The sequence below is a fragment of the Heterodontus francisci genome, chromosome 23, assembly GCF_036365525.1.
Source record: "Heterodontus francisci isolate sHetFra1 chromosome 23, sHetFra1.hap1, whole genome shotgun sequence".
Classification (NCBI taxonomy): Eukaryota; Metazoa; Chordata; class Chondrichthyes; order Heterodontiformes; family Heterodontidae; genus Heterodontus; species Heterodontus francisci.
In genome coordinates this window covers 18255200-18271440 of record NC_090393.1, presented here as the reverse complement: position 1 = coordinate 18271440, position 16241 = coordinate 18255200, and the positions used below count along the sequence as shown (strand labels likewise).

The 16241-nt window shown below is 45.3% G+C and overlaps 1 protein-coding gene and 1 long non-coding RNA gene across 4 annotated transcripts in view; one reads left to right on the top strand and one right to left on the bottom strand.

Annotated features, from left to right (window-relative positions):
- The window catches only part of rph3ab (rabphilin 3A homolog (mouse), b), a 95242-nt gene that overhangs the window by 18575 nt on the left and 60426 nt on the right, over positions 1 to 16241 (bottom strand). The window contains exons 12-14 of the mRNA XM_068054789.1: positions 15874 to 15983; positions 9518 to 9644; positions 9074 to 9130 (exon numbers count right to left, since the gene is read on the bottom strand). Coding sequence (XP_067910890.1) covers positions 9074 to 9130; positions 9518 to 9644; positions 15874 to 15983 — 294 coding nt within the window. The remainder of the gene's footprint in view (positions 1 to 9073; positions 9131 to 9517; positions 9645 to 15873; positions 15984 to 16241) is intronic.
- Positions 1 to 16241, top strand: part of LOC137382617 (uncharacterized) — a 97578-nt gene that overhangs the window by 24619 nt on the left and 56718 nt on the right. The gene's annotated exons all lie outside the window — the stretch shown is intronic.

The window sequence follows — 16241 nt, the reverse complement described above, 5'->3', positions numbered from 1 at the left end:
GCTTTCTCTCTCTTCAACGCCCTCCTTTCCTCCCTGAAGCTCTCCCTTTATATAAACTCTCCTATCCATATTTGCAGCCACTCTTCAATCTTGCCGTCTCACGTGGCCTTGCTACACCTATTGTAACTATCATTGATAAAGCAATCTCTGATCATTTCCTTATATTCCCCCTCTACACGTATCCCCCTTTCCCCCTCCCAACCCCTCTTCCTTCTGTGTCTGCTCCTGGAAAGAACTCTTCCTTAAGTCATTAGGCACAGCACTTTCAACTATTTAGCCTTTGGCACACAATTCATCATGACATGTCTGCGGCTGCCGATTTGCTAAATCACACCCACTCCATCACTTTCAATGCCCTTGTCCCCATTACAACCATTACACTCTCTCACCCTAGTTGTTCCCCTGGTATACCCCTAATCTCTGCTCCCTTAAAACTAAGCAACACAGATTTGAACGTTTTTGGCAGTCAACTGGTTTAATCATCTGTCGCCAAATCTGGCTGGACCACATAAAGCCTGCTTGCCATCGCTAAAACTGGTTACTATTCAAAGATCATCCAGAAATGCAAAGATAACCCCCAACTTCTCTTCTCCACCACAAACTATCCTCTTAAACTCCCCTCCCCCTGCTTCCTCCACCCCCAACTCCAGCAAAAAATGCTTTTTGTCGCAAAGATCGAGATCATTCGTTCAGCTGCCTCTGCCGCTTCCCTTCCTTCCCCGAGCCCACTTGGCCAAACTTCCCCTAATGTTCCCCGCTGCCCTTGCATTGATCTTTTATCTTTCTCTAGGTTCTATCCCATCTCCTTGCCTTGCCCTCTCTGAACTCATCTTGTCCACGAGACCAACTTCCTGCTCCCTCGATCCTATTCCAACCAAAATGTTGACCACCCAACTTCCCTTCCTGGCCTCCATGTTGGCTGATTGTTAACGATTCCCTCTCCTCGGATAATGTTCTTCCTCCCTCCTCTTCAAATCTGCCAACATCATCTCTCTCCTCAAAAATCCATTCTTGAACCCTCTGTTCTTGCAAATTACCCCCTCCTACCAACCACTCTTTCCTCTCTAAAGTCTCTGAATGCCTTGTCGCCTCCCAAATTTGTGCCCATCTTTCCTACAATTCCATGTTTGATTGCCTTCTGTCAGGTTTCCCGCCATACCACAGTACCAAAATGGCCCTTATCAAATTCACAAATGGCATTCTTTGTGACTTGACCAAGGTAAGCGAGCTGTCCTAGTCCTTCTCATCCCATCTGTCACCTTTGACAGTTAACTATACCTTCCTCCTCCAACACCTCTCCTCCGTCGTCCAGCATGGAACTGTCCTCACTTGATTCCATTCTTATCTACTGAATCATAGCCAGAGAATCACCTGCAACGACTTCTCTTGAGCAAATTAAAGCACATGGCATAGGAGGTAATATACTGGCATGGATTAAGGATTGGTTAACAGGCAAAAAACAGAGATTAGGAATAAATGGGTCATTCACATGTTAGCAGTCTGTGACTAGTGGGGTACTGGAGGGATCAGTGTTTGGTCCCTAGCTGTTCACAATATATATCAATGATTTGGACGTGGGGACCAAATGTAGTATTTCCAAGTTTGCAGATGACACAAAACTAGGTGGGAATGTGTGTTGTGAGGGAGATGCAAAGTGGCTTCAAGGGGATTTGGACAGACTTAGTGAGTGGGCAAGTATATGACAGATAGAACGTAATGTGGAAAAATGTGAGGTTATCCACTTTGGTAATAGGAATAGATGTGCAGAATATTTCTTAAATGGTAAGAGATTAGAAAGTGTAGATGTACAAAGGAACCTAGGTGTCCTTGTCAATAAGTTACTGAAAGCTAAATTGCAGGTGCAGCAAGCAATTAAGAAGGCTAATGGTATGTTAGCCCTTATTGCAAGAGGATTTGAGTACAGGAGTAGTGAAGTCTTGCTTCCATTGTACAGAACCTTGGTTAGACCACACTTGGAGTACTGTGTGCGGTTTTGGTCCCCTCACCTTAGGAAGGATATTATTGCCATAGAGGGAATGCAATGAAGGTTCACCAGACTTGTTCCCTGGATTGTGGGACTGTCCTATGAAGAGAGATTGGGGAAACTGGGCCTGTATTCTCTAGAGTTTCGAAGAATGAGAAGTGATCTCATTGAAATCTACAAAATACTAGATAGACAGGGTAGATGCAGCTAAGGTGTTTCCCCTGGTTGGGGAATCTAAAACCAGGGGACACAATTTCAAAATAGGGGGGAAGCCACTTGGGACCGAGATGAGGAGAAATTTCTTTACTCAGAGGGTTGTGAATCTTTGGAATTCTCTACTCCAGAGGGCTGTGGAAGCTCAGTCATCGAGTATGTTTAAAGCAGAGATTGACAGATTTCTAAATCCCAATGACATAAGGGGATAATGAGGATAGTGTGGGAAAGAGGCATTGAAGTGGAAGATCAGCCATGATCATATTTAATGGTGGGGCAGGCTCGATGGGCTGAATGGCCTACTCCTGCTCCTATATTCCTCTTCCCACTCCTGCATCGCTAGCTCTGCAGTCCTCCAAGGATCTATTCTTCACCCCCTTCTATTTCTCATCTACAAGTTACCTCTCAGCGAGATCAACTGAAAACACATGAGGATTCTCTGGTATGCTGGTGACATTCAGCTCTATCTCACCACCAGTTCTCTGGACTCCTCCACTGTCTCTGATTTGTCATACTTGTTTGTTTGTCTGAAATCCAATGTTGGATGAGCAGAAATTTCTTCCAACTAAATATTGGGAAGACAGAAGCCATTGTCTTTGATACCCAGTACAAACTCTGTTCCCTGGCCACTGCTTCCATCCCTGGCAACTGTCTGAAGCTGACTCAGACCATCATAAACCTGGTGTTGTGTTTGACCCTGAAATGAGCTTCCGAACACCCATTCACTCCATCACTTAAATTGCCTACTTCTACCTCCACAACATCACTGTAACATCACCTGACTCTGATCCTGCCTCAGTTCATCTGCTGCTGAAACTCTCATCCATGCCGTTGTTATCACTTGAATATTTCACTGCACTCCCAGCTGGCTTCCCATCTGCCACCCTACATAAACTTGTGTTCATCTAAAGCACTGCTGGACATATCGTAATACACTCCAAGTCTCATTCACGCATCACCCTAGTGCTTGCTGACCTACATTGGCTCCCACTTGACAATGTATCAATTTTTAAATTGCCCTGCATGCCTGTGAGATATCTGCACGACTCCAATTCTGGCCTCTTGAGCATCCCCAATTTTAATTGCTCCACCATTGGCGGCCTTGCTTTCAGCTGCTTGGCTCTAAACTCTGGGACTCCAACCCTAAACCTTCACTGACTGTCTATCCTCCTTTAAGATGCTTCTTAAAACCTACCTCTTTAACCCGGCTTTTGGTCATCTGTCCTGATATCTCCTTCTGGGACTTAGTGTCATCACTCTTGTTAAGCACCTTGGGATGTTTCGATAGGTTAGATGTGCTATATAAATGCAGGTTGTTGTATGGGGAAACTGTACAGCAAATACTGCACAAGGAACGCATACTATAGCAACGAGACTGAGAAACTTTAGTACAGATACTGTCCCTGCTCCCTCCTGCATTTTGGACTTTTACCAGGTTCTTAAGGAACACAGACCTGTCTTGGCAAGCATAGGCTCTGTCAGGCCTATCAGGAGTTGAACTGGGAGGAATTTTTTTGAGGAATACCAGGAATGGCCCAGCTACACTCCCTCGATGTTAGGGAGAATGGGTGAAAGATCTATCCTCACTACCCCCACCAGAATATCTTGGGCTCCTCTGGACAAATAGGAATCCTGACAGAACCATATTTTGCACCTACCACCCACCCCCCCACTCCCCCGCCTCCCCAACCCCGGTACTTACTCCAGAGATGCGCTCAGAGCTGAATTGGAACAACAGCCCTTGAGTATTGGACACAGGGTTAAGCCTGATCCTGTCCTTACCTTCCCTTTTATTCACATACTCATTTTCCAGCAGGAGTCACTGGATAGTTCCCAGGAGGTGGATCCTTGGTCAACACATTCCTACCTACCCCCAATTAACCTTTGACCCGCTTGCTTATCAAGAATCTATCTACCTCTGCCTTAAAAATGTTTGAAGACTCCACTTCCACCGTCTTTTGAGGAAATGAATTCCAAGCCTCACGGGCTGTGAGCCCGAGTTCTAGATTCTCCCACAAGGGGAAACATCCTTTCCACATTCACCCTGTAAAGACCCCTCAGGATCTTCTATGTTTCAATCAAGTTGCCTCTTACTGTTCTAAACTCCAGTGGATACAAGCCTAGCCTGTCCAACCTTTCCTCATAAAACAACCCGCCCATTCCAGGTATTAGTCTAGTAAACCTTCTCTGAATTGCTTCCAACTCATTTACATCTTTCCTTAAATAAGGAGGCCAATAGTACAGTACACCAGATGTAGCCTCACCAATACCCTGTAGAGCTGAAGCATAACCTCCTGACATTTTGTATTTAATTCCCCTCATTATAAACGATAACATTCTATTAACTTTCCTAATTACTTGCTGTACCTGCACACTAATCTTTTGTGATTCGTGCACTAGGACACCCTGATCCCTCTGCATCTCAGAGCTCTGCAATCTCTCACCATTTAGATAATATGCTTTTTTATTCTTCCTGCCAAAATGGACAATTTCACATTTTACCCCATTTGCCAGATCTTCGCCCACTCACTTAACCTATCTATGTCCCTTTGTAGCCTCCTTATGTCACCTCCACAGCCTTCAGGTTAAAAAGTTGTAACACAGTTCATAACATTTATTTTTATTAGAGCAAAATACTGAAGATGCTGGCAATCTGAAATAAAAACAAGAAATGCTGGAAATACTCAGCAAGTCTAGCAGCATCTGTGCAGAGAGAAGTAGAGTTAATGTTTCAGGTCAGTGATGAAGAGTCAGCATTTCTTGTTTTTATTTCATAACATTTATTTGCCTGGGGCATCTGCTTAATATAAGCTGTTATGAAAGCAGTAATTGTATAGACTTAGCAGTTGGCAGGAAAAAAGACAAAAGCGCAAGGGGAGAGCCAACTGTGTAACAGCCCCGACAAACAAATTTTTCTGCAGCACCTGTGGAAGAGCCTGTCACTCTAGAATTGGCCTTTATAGTCACTCCAGGCGCTGCTCCACACACCACTGACCACCTCCAGGAGCTTACCCATTGTCTCTCGAGATAAGGAGGCCAAAAAAGAATTATATAAGGAGTGCAGCAGAGCATGATTTAAAAAAAATATATAGGGCTAGAAATGGGCTTACCCCTATTTTTGGGGGAGGGATCACGTTTTGTGATCACCCCGCACTCATTCCATTGGAGGTGGCAGGACGCAAATTTGGTGCTGCCACCTTATTACCATTCTTGCAGTGTAGAGTCAAGCAGATTCCAGGTTGCTGTGGCTGCTTCTGCACTCAGCAGGCGGGGGCAAACAGCATTGTGCTGAGAGAACATGGTGCAACCATTACTCTGTAAAGGTAATCTATCCCTCTTAAAGGGAAGCTGCACTGAATAATATTGCTGCAATTTAAAACATTGAAAATGGAACACTAGGGCAGAGAGAGGGTTCCAGGGTGACGATGTGGCCCTGGACACATTAGTGGTGGAGGTCAGCAAAGGGAAGAGATGGCATGGTTCCTAGGTGGGTGGAGGGGTCCATGAGGTCCTCAAGGACCATCCTCAGAAGGGAGTGGAAGCAGGTGATCAGGGAAGTCAATTCCTGACGTCTGGACCTAAGGACCTGGCAGCAATGCCACAAGAAATCTAATGATCTCACATAGGTGGTCAACATTAGTGAATGTTCTTTCACATAACATCTACCCACTGCTGCACCAACCTTTCACGCTGCTCAATGCGCCACACCCCCATCACTCACTCAGCAACAGCCCCTGGCACTCTGCACTCATGTTGAACATCCAGATAATCCACCTTCCCTTCACACATCTACCATTGCTGCCAGTCTCACCCCCACCACTTACTGCCTCCATACACCTCCAGCTATTCAGTTATGATAGACACATCACCCAATCACAGTGCTACACAATCACTGACATTCTGCCCTCTCTCTCTTGTGGGATGAGATGGTACACAATAGAAAGGAGCAGAGCTGAACTGGCAGGGAAGCAGGACACCTGTATCTCCTGAGCCCTACAGAGGAGATGGCTCTCTGCCTCATGGCTTCAACAAAGCTGGTGTCATCCGATGTTGTTGAGAACATTGAGGATGATTTCTTCCTGTTTTATGTCCCTTCTCAACTCACAGCTCACCTACAAGCTGCTAATGGGTAACCGTGGACCTCTTGCTTCCCACCCTACACCCCACTTCCCTTCTCATTTTCTGCTTTATGGACACTTAAGAACTGCTGCTTGCCCAGACACGGCAGCTCAGAGGAAGAGGGAGCAACAGCCACAGCACTAATGAAGAAGCTCCATCACTTGATCTGACACTCATAGCTGCCAGCTCAGATACTGGCGCTGCATGTACCTTGAAGGATACTGTAGAGTTAGGATCAGCACATGGTGGTCACTGGCCATGAATGAGCCAATTGGCAGAATAGGCATTAGGTTTTCCAGCCATGTCTCAGCTGTTTTCCAGCAGCTTGGAGCCGTGATGTGCTCAGGGGTACTGTGCCTCAATCCTCTTTCTGAAGTGTGAGTGAACCCGTTGGCTTTATATGTGCCATCCCATATATGGGCTAATACATGCAAGTAAAATACATTGAAAGATGTTTCCCATCATTTACTCTGATGAAATCTGGATGCCAGGGTTACCAGCTTATCCCAGGTATCCCAATTCACATGTTAGCAGAAAAGGCCTTGGAATTTTTCCAGAGAGGTGTCAGTGCTGTTGCTCCCATTGCATTTCTGTGCATAGACCCCAGGAGTTGCAATTAGCCAGGAAGAATACAGCATTTTTCAAGCAGGTCAGACGGAGGCTGCCTCTTCCTTTGCATGTCACAGGCCACTTATATTACCACACATTGTGAGAAGTGTTCTATATAACTGTTTATATCATGTTTCACTGTTGGGCTTATATAATACCAGCTTTTATAACAGCTTCTTAGAGAAAAGTAAATGTCCCAGCTGTTACACCCTTGGATGCATTTTTTTTCTCCAAGGTCCACTACTGATAGTTTCCAGCCCCAGTTCAGCACTACTCCCTGATGACGGCCCTCGAGCCCAGTATCAGCATCAAATGACCCTGCGTTGAAATGTTATATGAGGTCTGGAGGACACCTCCATGATGGATGGAAGTTCTCGATCAAACTGGAGAGACCTTCACTATCAGAAAGCCCAGGTTCATGTCTGCATCAGGTATTTGAGAGAGGGGACAGACTATTCAATTCAAATACAAGCATCCTCTGGGTTTTGTTTTGAATACATGTTTGATTTGTGCTGATTCAAATTCCCTAAGCCGGTCCTGGCTCTCTGCAGTGCAGGAGGTTGGGGCAAGTGATGGTTACTTCTCTGAGCCAGAGGCATCCCTGAGCAGCAGTCAATGATGTCAGGAAGTGGGGTGGGGTGGGGGGTGGGGAGGCACTGCTGCAGCCTGAAATTTAAAGCTGAAAGATTGCCCAGGACACTGGAGGCAGCGCCTGAGAAATCTATGCCCCATCGGTTAGGATTATATTCACTGGAGTTCAGAAGAGTGAGGGGGGATCTCATAGAAACCTATAAAATTCTAATGGGATTTGACAGGGTAGATGCAGGAAGGATGTTCCCAATGGTGGGGTAGTCCAGAACCAGGGGTCATAGTCTAAGGATATGGGTAAACCTTTCAGGACTGGGATGAGGAGAAATATGGGCGGCACAGTGGCGCAATGGTTAGCACCACAGCCTCACAGCTCCAGCGACCCGGGTTCAGTTCTGGGTACTGCCTGTGTGGAGTTAGCAAGTTCTCCCTGTGACCGCGTGGGTTTCCGTCGGGTGCTCCGGTTTCCTCCCACAGCCAAAGACTTGCAGGTTGATAGGTCAATTGGCCATTATAATTTGCCCCTAGTGTAGGTAGGTGGTAGGAGAATGGTGGGGATGTAGTAGGGAATATGGGATTAATGTAGGATTAGTATAAATGGGTGGTTGTTGATCGGCACAGACTCGGTGGGCCAAAGGGCCTGTTTCAGTGCTGTATCTCTAAATAAATAATTAAAAAAAATAAAAATAAATAAATATTAACCTTGTTTACAACCCAAGGGCACTCAGGTCAGTTGTCGTGACTATAATGCCACTTTGTTTGTAGATCAGCCAACCCACTATAGACAAGGGATCAAACCTAATGTTGCCTCGTCTAGGCTTGGTCCTCTGCTGAAAGGTAATTTAACCTACAGGACAATCAGATAATCCCAACAGAGGAGGTTTAATCACTCTATAATTTCATATTTCTGTTGCCTATTGGCACAACTTGATGCTGTACCACTTGTATGCCAAATTGCATGATCCAAGTCTACTTTGGGAGATCGGGAAGGATGTTCCTGATGGTGGGGGAGTCCAGAACCAGGGGTCATAGTCTAAGGATACGGGGTAAATTTTTCAGGACTGAGATGAGGAGAAATTTCTTCACCCAGAGAGTGGTGAGCCTGTGGAATTTGCTACCACAGAAAGCAGTTGAGGCCAAAACATTGTATGTTTTCAAGAAGGAGTTAGATATAGCTCTTGGGTCTAAAGGGATCAAAGGGTATGGGGCGAAAGCGGGAACAGGCTACTGAGTTGGATGATCAGCCATGATCATAAAGAATGGCGGAGCAGGCATGAAGGGCCGAATGGCCTACTCCTGCTCCTATTTTCTATGTTTCTATGTTTACTTCCCTGACCTGCCATTTGTTGCTGAGCCTCCAGTCTGCACCAAGTGTCATCAAGGGGCATACGACGGGAAGAGGGAAGGAAGGGGTAGTTATTAGTTTGCCCAAAGTGAAGATGGGAAGCATCAGTTCATCAGGGGATTGGGGATGGCAGGGCCAGTGGTTACCCTTGCCATTTCCCTTTCAGACACAATAAAACAAAGCACATTACAGAGCTGCAACAAATCCAAGTTTACCTCATCCTCATAAAGTGACATTCCTCGTATTGATCCAGCCGTTGAACCTCGCTTTACCTATGGAAATATTCACAATGCATTTAGGGACTGTGTGGGGGCAGCAAGTGAATAAGTTAAAATGTCAGTCAGCCCATCCCTACCTCCAATATCAATCCTCTAAAGTTAGGAGTGCGAGCAGACTCCTCTCAACACTGTCAGCATTGTCACATTACCAACGTATTGCCTATTCATGCCTTATTTAGGGCATTCGTGTGACTCGCGTCCACTTGAAACAGTGTCGAGACCACCCGGAACTCATTTTACACACAATCTGATCTCTGACAGAGAAAGTTTCAACCCCCTGGTTTAGTTGATTGAAACCCTGTTCCTGGAGTTGAAAATTCAAAGCTTTAACTGACAAGGAGACCCAGCCCTCTGAAGAATAAATATCTGGTATTCCCTTACTGGCACCACTCTCTCCAGACAGATGTTGAAGTTCTTTGCTTGATTGGGTTTGAGTTTTTTTAGAGAAACTCTGGTCTCTCCGATGAATTCATTGTGACCAAATTTATCTTCATCCAGAACAGAGATCCTGTATTGAAAAGAGAGCAATTCAGGTTATGACGACAACACCAAGCACAGTGTGCATTTATATAACACCTTTCAGGCAGTAAAGCATCCCAAGCTGGTTCACAGAAGTGTTACCAAACAAAATTTGACACCGAACCGTATAAGGAGATTTTAAGACGGAAAACTAAAAGTTTGGCCAAAGAGGTCGGTTTTAATGAGTGTCTTAAAGGAGGAGAATCGGCTGCAGAAGCGGCGAGATTTAGGGAATGAACTCCAGAGCTTGGGGCTAGGCAGCTGAAAGCATGGCCACCAATGGTGGAGTGATTAAAATCAGGGCTGCGCAAGAGGCCAGAATTGGAGTAGCGTAGAGATCTGGGAGGGTTGTAGGGCTGAAGTACGTTACAGAGATAGAGGCTGGAATTTTACAGTGGATGGATGGGAGCCAGACTCCAATGTAAAAGTAGGTGGTGAACCCGCTTCCGCCTAGCCTGGGGATCCGTCCCGTACTTTAAGGGTCCCCAGGCTTTAATTGTCCCGAGGCGGGACTTCCACCCACTTGAGGGAGGAGGTCCCGCCTCAGTGAGCTGCCGGCCAATCAGCAGGCTGGCAGCTCTTAGTCCCAGCAGCGCCACCGGGAGCGGTGGCCACTGCTGGGATTGCAGCCCAGCCAACGCCATGGATCCACGAGGGTAGGTAAGTTGGGCATGCCTCACCAGTGGGATGGGTGCTTCCCTGGTGAGGCTGGAGTGCTCGTTTGGGGGGTGGGGGGTGTTTTGGGTCCCGGGGGTGGGGTGGGAGGCAGGGGCGGCCCTCAATTGGGCACCCTGTGCCCGACTGCCATGCCCCCCCGCTCCCCCCTCACCCAGGTCACGGAAAGACCGGCAGCTATCGCTGGGTGGCCTTTCACGTCCTCAGCGCACCCGCTTGCCATGGGTAAAATACCCTGGAGATGAGCGAGGGCCCTTAAGTGGCTACTTAAGGGTCTTGATTGTCCTTGGGCGGGTGGGCGGGCGGGCTGTTTCCCACCCCCCGCCCAACACTGTAAACTTGTCTGCAGGTGGAAGCGGGGTGGGTAGGCCTCCTGGAGCCTGCTGCTCAATTTTACCCCGCCCCCATGCCACCATCCGACCCACTGGGATGGTGTAAAATTCCGGCCAGAGAGGGGTGAGGCCGTGGAGGTATTTAAAAACAAGGATGAGATTTTAAAAATTGAAGTGCTGCTGGAATGGGACTTGGAGCGAGTTAGGATATGGGCAGCAGAGTTTTGAATGAGCTCAAGTTGATATAGGGTGGGAGATGGGAGGCTGACCAGGAGAGCATAGGAATAGTCAAGTCTAGGGATAGCAAAGGCAGATTCACAAGAATTCAGGGGCTTTATTACAAATCAGACAAATAAAAGAGTGAGGGAGATCAGAGAAACATGATATCATCTTTCTTGAGAAAGAATTGACACTTAATTAGTGGGCTGCTTTGGTCTAACCAAATTCTTGCAATTTGGAAATATTCAGAAATATTTGGAATAAAGTTTATTGAGATCGTAAGACACAAGCCAGGCAATTGTGAAGGTTGATCTTGTAAATAGCAGAGATGGGTGGGAGAAAGACAGGGATAGGCATTGAGAAAAACATTAAAAAGCAGAGAGAACCTTAAATGTCAGCAGAGAAACCTGTAGTCTAATAAAGACAAGAGGCATAGACAACAACTCAGAAACTTGAGGCAGAAACAAGAATATGGTTAAAAACTTAGGGTAAATAGAGACACAGGTTAACACATTTAAACAATGAAGTCCTCCTTCTTTTCTCACCAATTTTCTTTTATTGCCCGCTCCCACCCCCCCACCCCCCTCCCCCCCCACCCCAGCACAAGGTGTTGCCTTTTTTGCTAGTGAGTTCAGTAGTGTACCCCGCCGCAGTGGAGGTGGCGGCGGGAGGGGGGTTGATCAGATAAGCTAACCCTGTCCTTGTTCGTCATCCATATACATGCACTTACAGCATGGGTCACTGGAGATGGATTGAGGTGGGGTGGGGAGCCCTGGTTGATTTGCCTCACCTTATCCATGGCGCACTGAGCCCAATTGTAGTGCTCCTCTTGCAGCCCAGGCTGAGATCATCTAATTCAGCTTAGAACGGCAATTAAACTTGTTAAACTTGGAATCTTCCCAGTTGTGTGGTTCAGCTGGGTAAACCTGCTGACCCACTGGGAGAGTGGAAGGCCAAATTTTATTTAATTTATTATAGTGAATTTTTTTGTAATGCCTTTATGTGGTTAACCATATTTCAGTGTTTTCCTTTTTTATGGGGTTTTTAAAAATCAATTTAATAGTATTTAACAGTGTTCAGGACTGAGATGAGAAATTTCTTCACTCAAAGGGTTGCGAATCTTTGGAATTCTATACCCCAGAGAGCAGTGGATGCTCAGTCATTGAGTATATTCAAGACAGAGGTCGATAGATTTTTGGATACAAAGGGAATTAAAGGATGTGGGGATAGTGTGGGAAGGTGGAGTTGAGATAGGGGATCAGCCATGATCTTGAGAAATGGTAGAGCAGGCTTGAAGGGCCAAATGGCCTACTACAGCTTCTATTTCTTATGTTCTTGCTCCTGCTCCTAATTTGTATATATATTCATATGTATGTTCATTCAATAAGGTGCCACATAAAAGGTTAATGCACAAGATAAGGGCTCATGGAGTTGGGGGTAATATATTAGCATGGATAGAGGATTGGATAATAGACAGGAAGCAGAGAGTAGGGATAAATGGGACATTTTCTAGTTGGCAGGCTCTGACTAGTGAGTGCCACAAGGATCAGTGCTGGGTCCTCAGCTATTTACAATCTATATTAATTACTTAGATGAAGAGACAGAGAATAATGTATATAAGTTTACTGGCAATACAAAGTTAGGTGGGGAGGTGTGCTGTGAGGACACAAAGAGGCTGCAAAGAGATATAGACAGGTTAAGTGAGTGGGCAACAAGGTGACAGATGGAATATAATATGGGGAAGTGTGAGGTTATTCACTTTGGTAGTAAGAATAGAAAAGCAGAATATTTTTCAAAAGGCATGGAACTTGTAAATGTTGATGTTTGAGGGTCTTGGGTGTATTCGTACAAGGAACACAGAAGGCTATCATGCCGGTACAACAAGCAATTAGAAAGGCAAATAGTATCTTGGCCTTTATTGCAAAGGGATTGGAGTACAAGAATAAGGAAGTCTTGCTACAATTGTACAGGGCTTTGATGAGACAACATCTGGAGTGCTGTGCACAGTTTTGGTCTCCACATCTGAGGAAGGATGTACTTGTCTTGGAGGTGGCACAGTGAACGTTCACTAGACTGGTTCCTGGGCTGAGAGGATTGTCCTATGAAAGGCTAAGTAAATTGGGCCTATAATCTCTGAGCTTTAGAAGAATGAGAGGTGATCTTATTGAAACATATAAGATTCTGAAGGGCTTGATAGGGTAGACACTGAGAGCTTATTTCCCCTGGCTGGGGCACTGTCTCAGGATAAGGGACTGAGCAACTAGGACTGAGATGAGGAGATATTTCTTCACTCAAAGGGTTGTGAATCTTTAGAATTCTCTATCCCAGAGGGTTGTGATGCTCCATCATTGAATATATTTAAGGCTGGGATAGACAGATGTTTTGGTCTCTCAAGGAATCAAGGGATATCACAGAATCACAGAATTGTTACAGCGCAGAAGGAGGTCATTCAGCCCATCCTGTCTGCACTGGCTCTCCGAAAGAGCAATTGGCTTATTGCAATTCCCTCACCTTCTCCCTGTAACCCTGCATATTCTTCCTTTTCATTAAACAGTCTAATTCCCTTTTTAATGCTTCAAGTGATCCTGCCTCCACCACACTCTCAGGCAGCACATTCCAGAACTTAATCACTCGCTGCGTGAAAAAGTTTTTCCTCATGTTGCTTTTGCTTCTCTTACCAAATACTTTAAATCTGTGCCCTCTTGTTCTCGATCCTTTCACGAGTGAGAGCAGTTTCTCCCTATTTATTCTGTCCAGACCCCTCATGACTTTGGATAACATTATCAAATCTCCTCTTAGCCTTCTTTTCTCCAAGGCAAACAGTCCTAACTTCTCCAAACTATCTTCATAAGTGAAGTTCCTCATCACTGGAACCATTCTCGTGAATATTTTCTGTACTCTCTCCTCCAACGCTCTCACGTCTTTCCTAAAGTGTGGCGCCCAGAACTGGACGCAATACTCCAGCTGAGGCCGAACTAGTGTCTTATACAAGTTCAACATAACCTCCTTGCTCTTGTACTCTATGCCCCTATTAATAAAGCCCAAGATACTGTACACTTTATTGACTGTGTTCTCAACCTGTCCTGCCACCTTCAATGACTTATGCACATATACATCCAGGTCCCTCTGCTCCTGCACCCCGTTTAGAATTGTACCCTTTATTTTATGTTGTCTCTCCATGATCTTCCTCCCAAAATGAATCACTTCACATTTCTCTGCATTGATCTTCATCCGTCACCTGTCTGCCCATTCCACCATCTTGTCTACATCCTTTTGAAGTTCGACACTATTCTCCTCACAGCTCACAATGCTTCCAAGTTTCGTATAATCTGAAAACTTTGAAATTGTGCCCTGTACACCAAGGTCGAGATCATTATTATACATCAAGAAAAGAAAGGCTTCCAACACTGACCCCTGGGGAACACCACTACAAACTCGACTATGGAGAGCGATGGAAAATCAATTTGAGGCAGAAGATCAGCCATGATCGCAATGAATGGCAGAGCAGGCTCAAGGGGCCATATGGCCTACTCCTGCTGCTATTTCTTATGGTCTTACAGCTGATTGTATGCTTGAAAGTAGTCCTATGATTACAATCGTGCTCCTATGATTACAATCGTGCTGTCATGTCATGTCTGAGGGACTGACAGGCAAACCTTGTGAATCTTGAATTAATTCTTTAAGTGATTATACATTCCCTTAAGAATTAAAAACAAGCAAGAGACATAGAAACAGATTGTAAAAGATTCTATAGGTCTGTAAAAAGGAAGAGATTAGCGAAAGTAAAGGTCGATCCCTTAGAGACATAAACAAGAGAAATTATAATGGAGAATAAGGAAATGGCAGAGACACTAAATGAATACTTAGAGGGGCAGTTTTGACACTGAGACCGCCGGGAGTGGTGGCTGGGGGGCTCGGTAGTGTATAGGAAATCCCTTAGTCAGACGTCCACACATGCTGAGGGGTTTTCGCGTGAGATGTGACAGGTAGGTTTCTCGCCCAGAGGTCAGCCTAATTGGCAGGCTTGGCTTGCAGTTGGGCAGGAAATATTGAAGCCACAGGACCAGGTAGGCCTAAGTGTTGATTTGTGGGTGGGGTGCCTGATCCCTGACCCCAGTGGTGGGGTGGGGGGGGAGGGATGATCCCCTAGACCTGATGGCCTACATCCTAGGGTTCTAAAAGAGGTGACTACAGAGATGGTGGATGCACTGGTTTTAATCTTCCAGAATTCCCTTGATTCAAGAATGGTCCCCATTGACTGGAAGGTAGCAAATGTAACACTACTATTCAAGAAAGGAGGGAGAGAGAAAACAGGGAACTGTTGGCTAGTTAGCCTGACATCAATATTGAAGAAAATGCTAGAATCTGTTATTAAGGACATGATAACAGGGAACTTAGAAAATCATAATATGATTGGGCAGAGTCAACACAGATTTATGAAGGTGTAACAGAGGTAGATCAGCCATGATATTGAATGGCGGAGCAGGCTCAAAGGGCCAAATGGCCTACTCCTGCTCCTATTTCGTATGTTCTTATGACTATTGCACAATACATTCATTCAGGAAGATGCCAGGTCCCTTGTGCCTGTTCTCAATTTCCAATACTGTCTGCGGGACAATGGCAAAAAATGGTCAGGAGTTTATTCTTTTACATCATCAGGAAACTGGAAGCAACATAAATGATCATGAAAACTGCTGAACAGATCAGACAACTACATACCACATCCATTGTATAAAAACTGAGAAAGAAAAAAAGGCAAAAATTGAAAGATAGATTGTCAAAAAGAGATAGCCATAGGCTATCTGCAAGATGCCAGGCACCTTAGGTTCAAACCTGAAAAATAAATTCACTTGAAGATTACCAGAGAAGTTTGAGTTGGTGGAAGATTCCTAGAGGTTTCTCAGTTGGCTGAAGGTTACTGGAGGGCTTTTTGGTTAGCTAGAGATTGCGAGAGGGGCTCTTTCCTTATGTGTCTATGTCTACATTTCTCACCTGAGAGTTTTTCTCTGCATGTCATCCTCAATGATTCCATGGTACGTTAGCCGTTCATTCCACACAGGATTTCGGGTGTTGCGCAGAGTTTTTGTGCGCAGCTTGTTTGACTGTGTGTTTGGAATATAAACAAGTTAGATGTCAACTCATTAAATTCCTCAGGTTGCCATTTTGGGTGTCTCAAAAAATATCAACAATTCTGACATTTTATCAGGTTAATATTTTTATTTTCTCTAATCCCTTGCTCATCTTTCCTGAGGGCAATGTTTCATGGTAGGATACGGCTTTCTTAGCCCAAAGTCAGAGAGGCCAATGTACTATCTCATCGCTACTCAAATACGATTACCTGACTCAGTACAAACCAATGT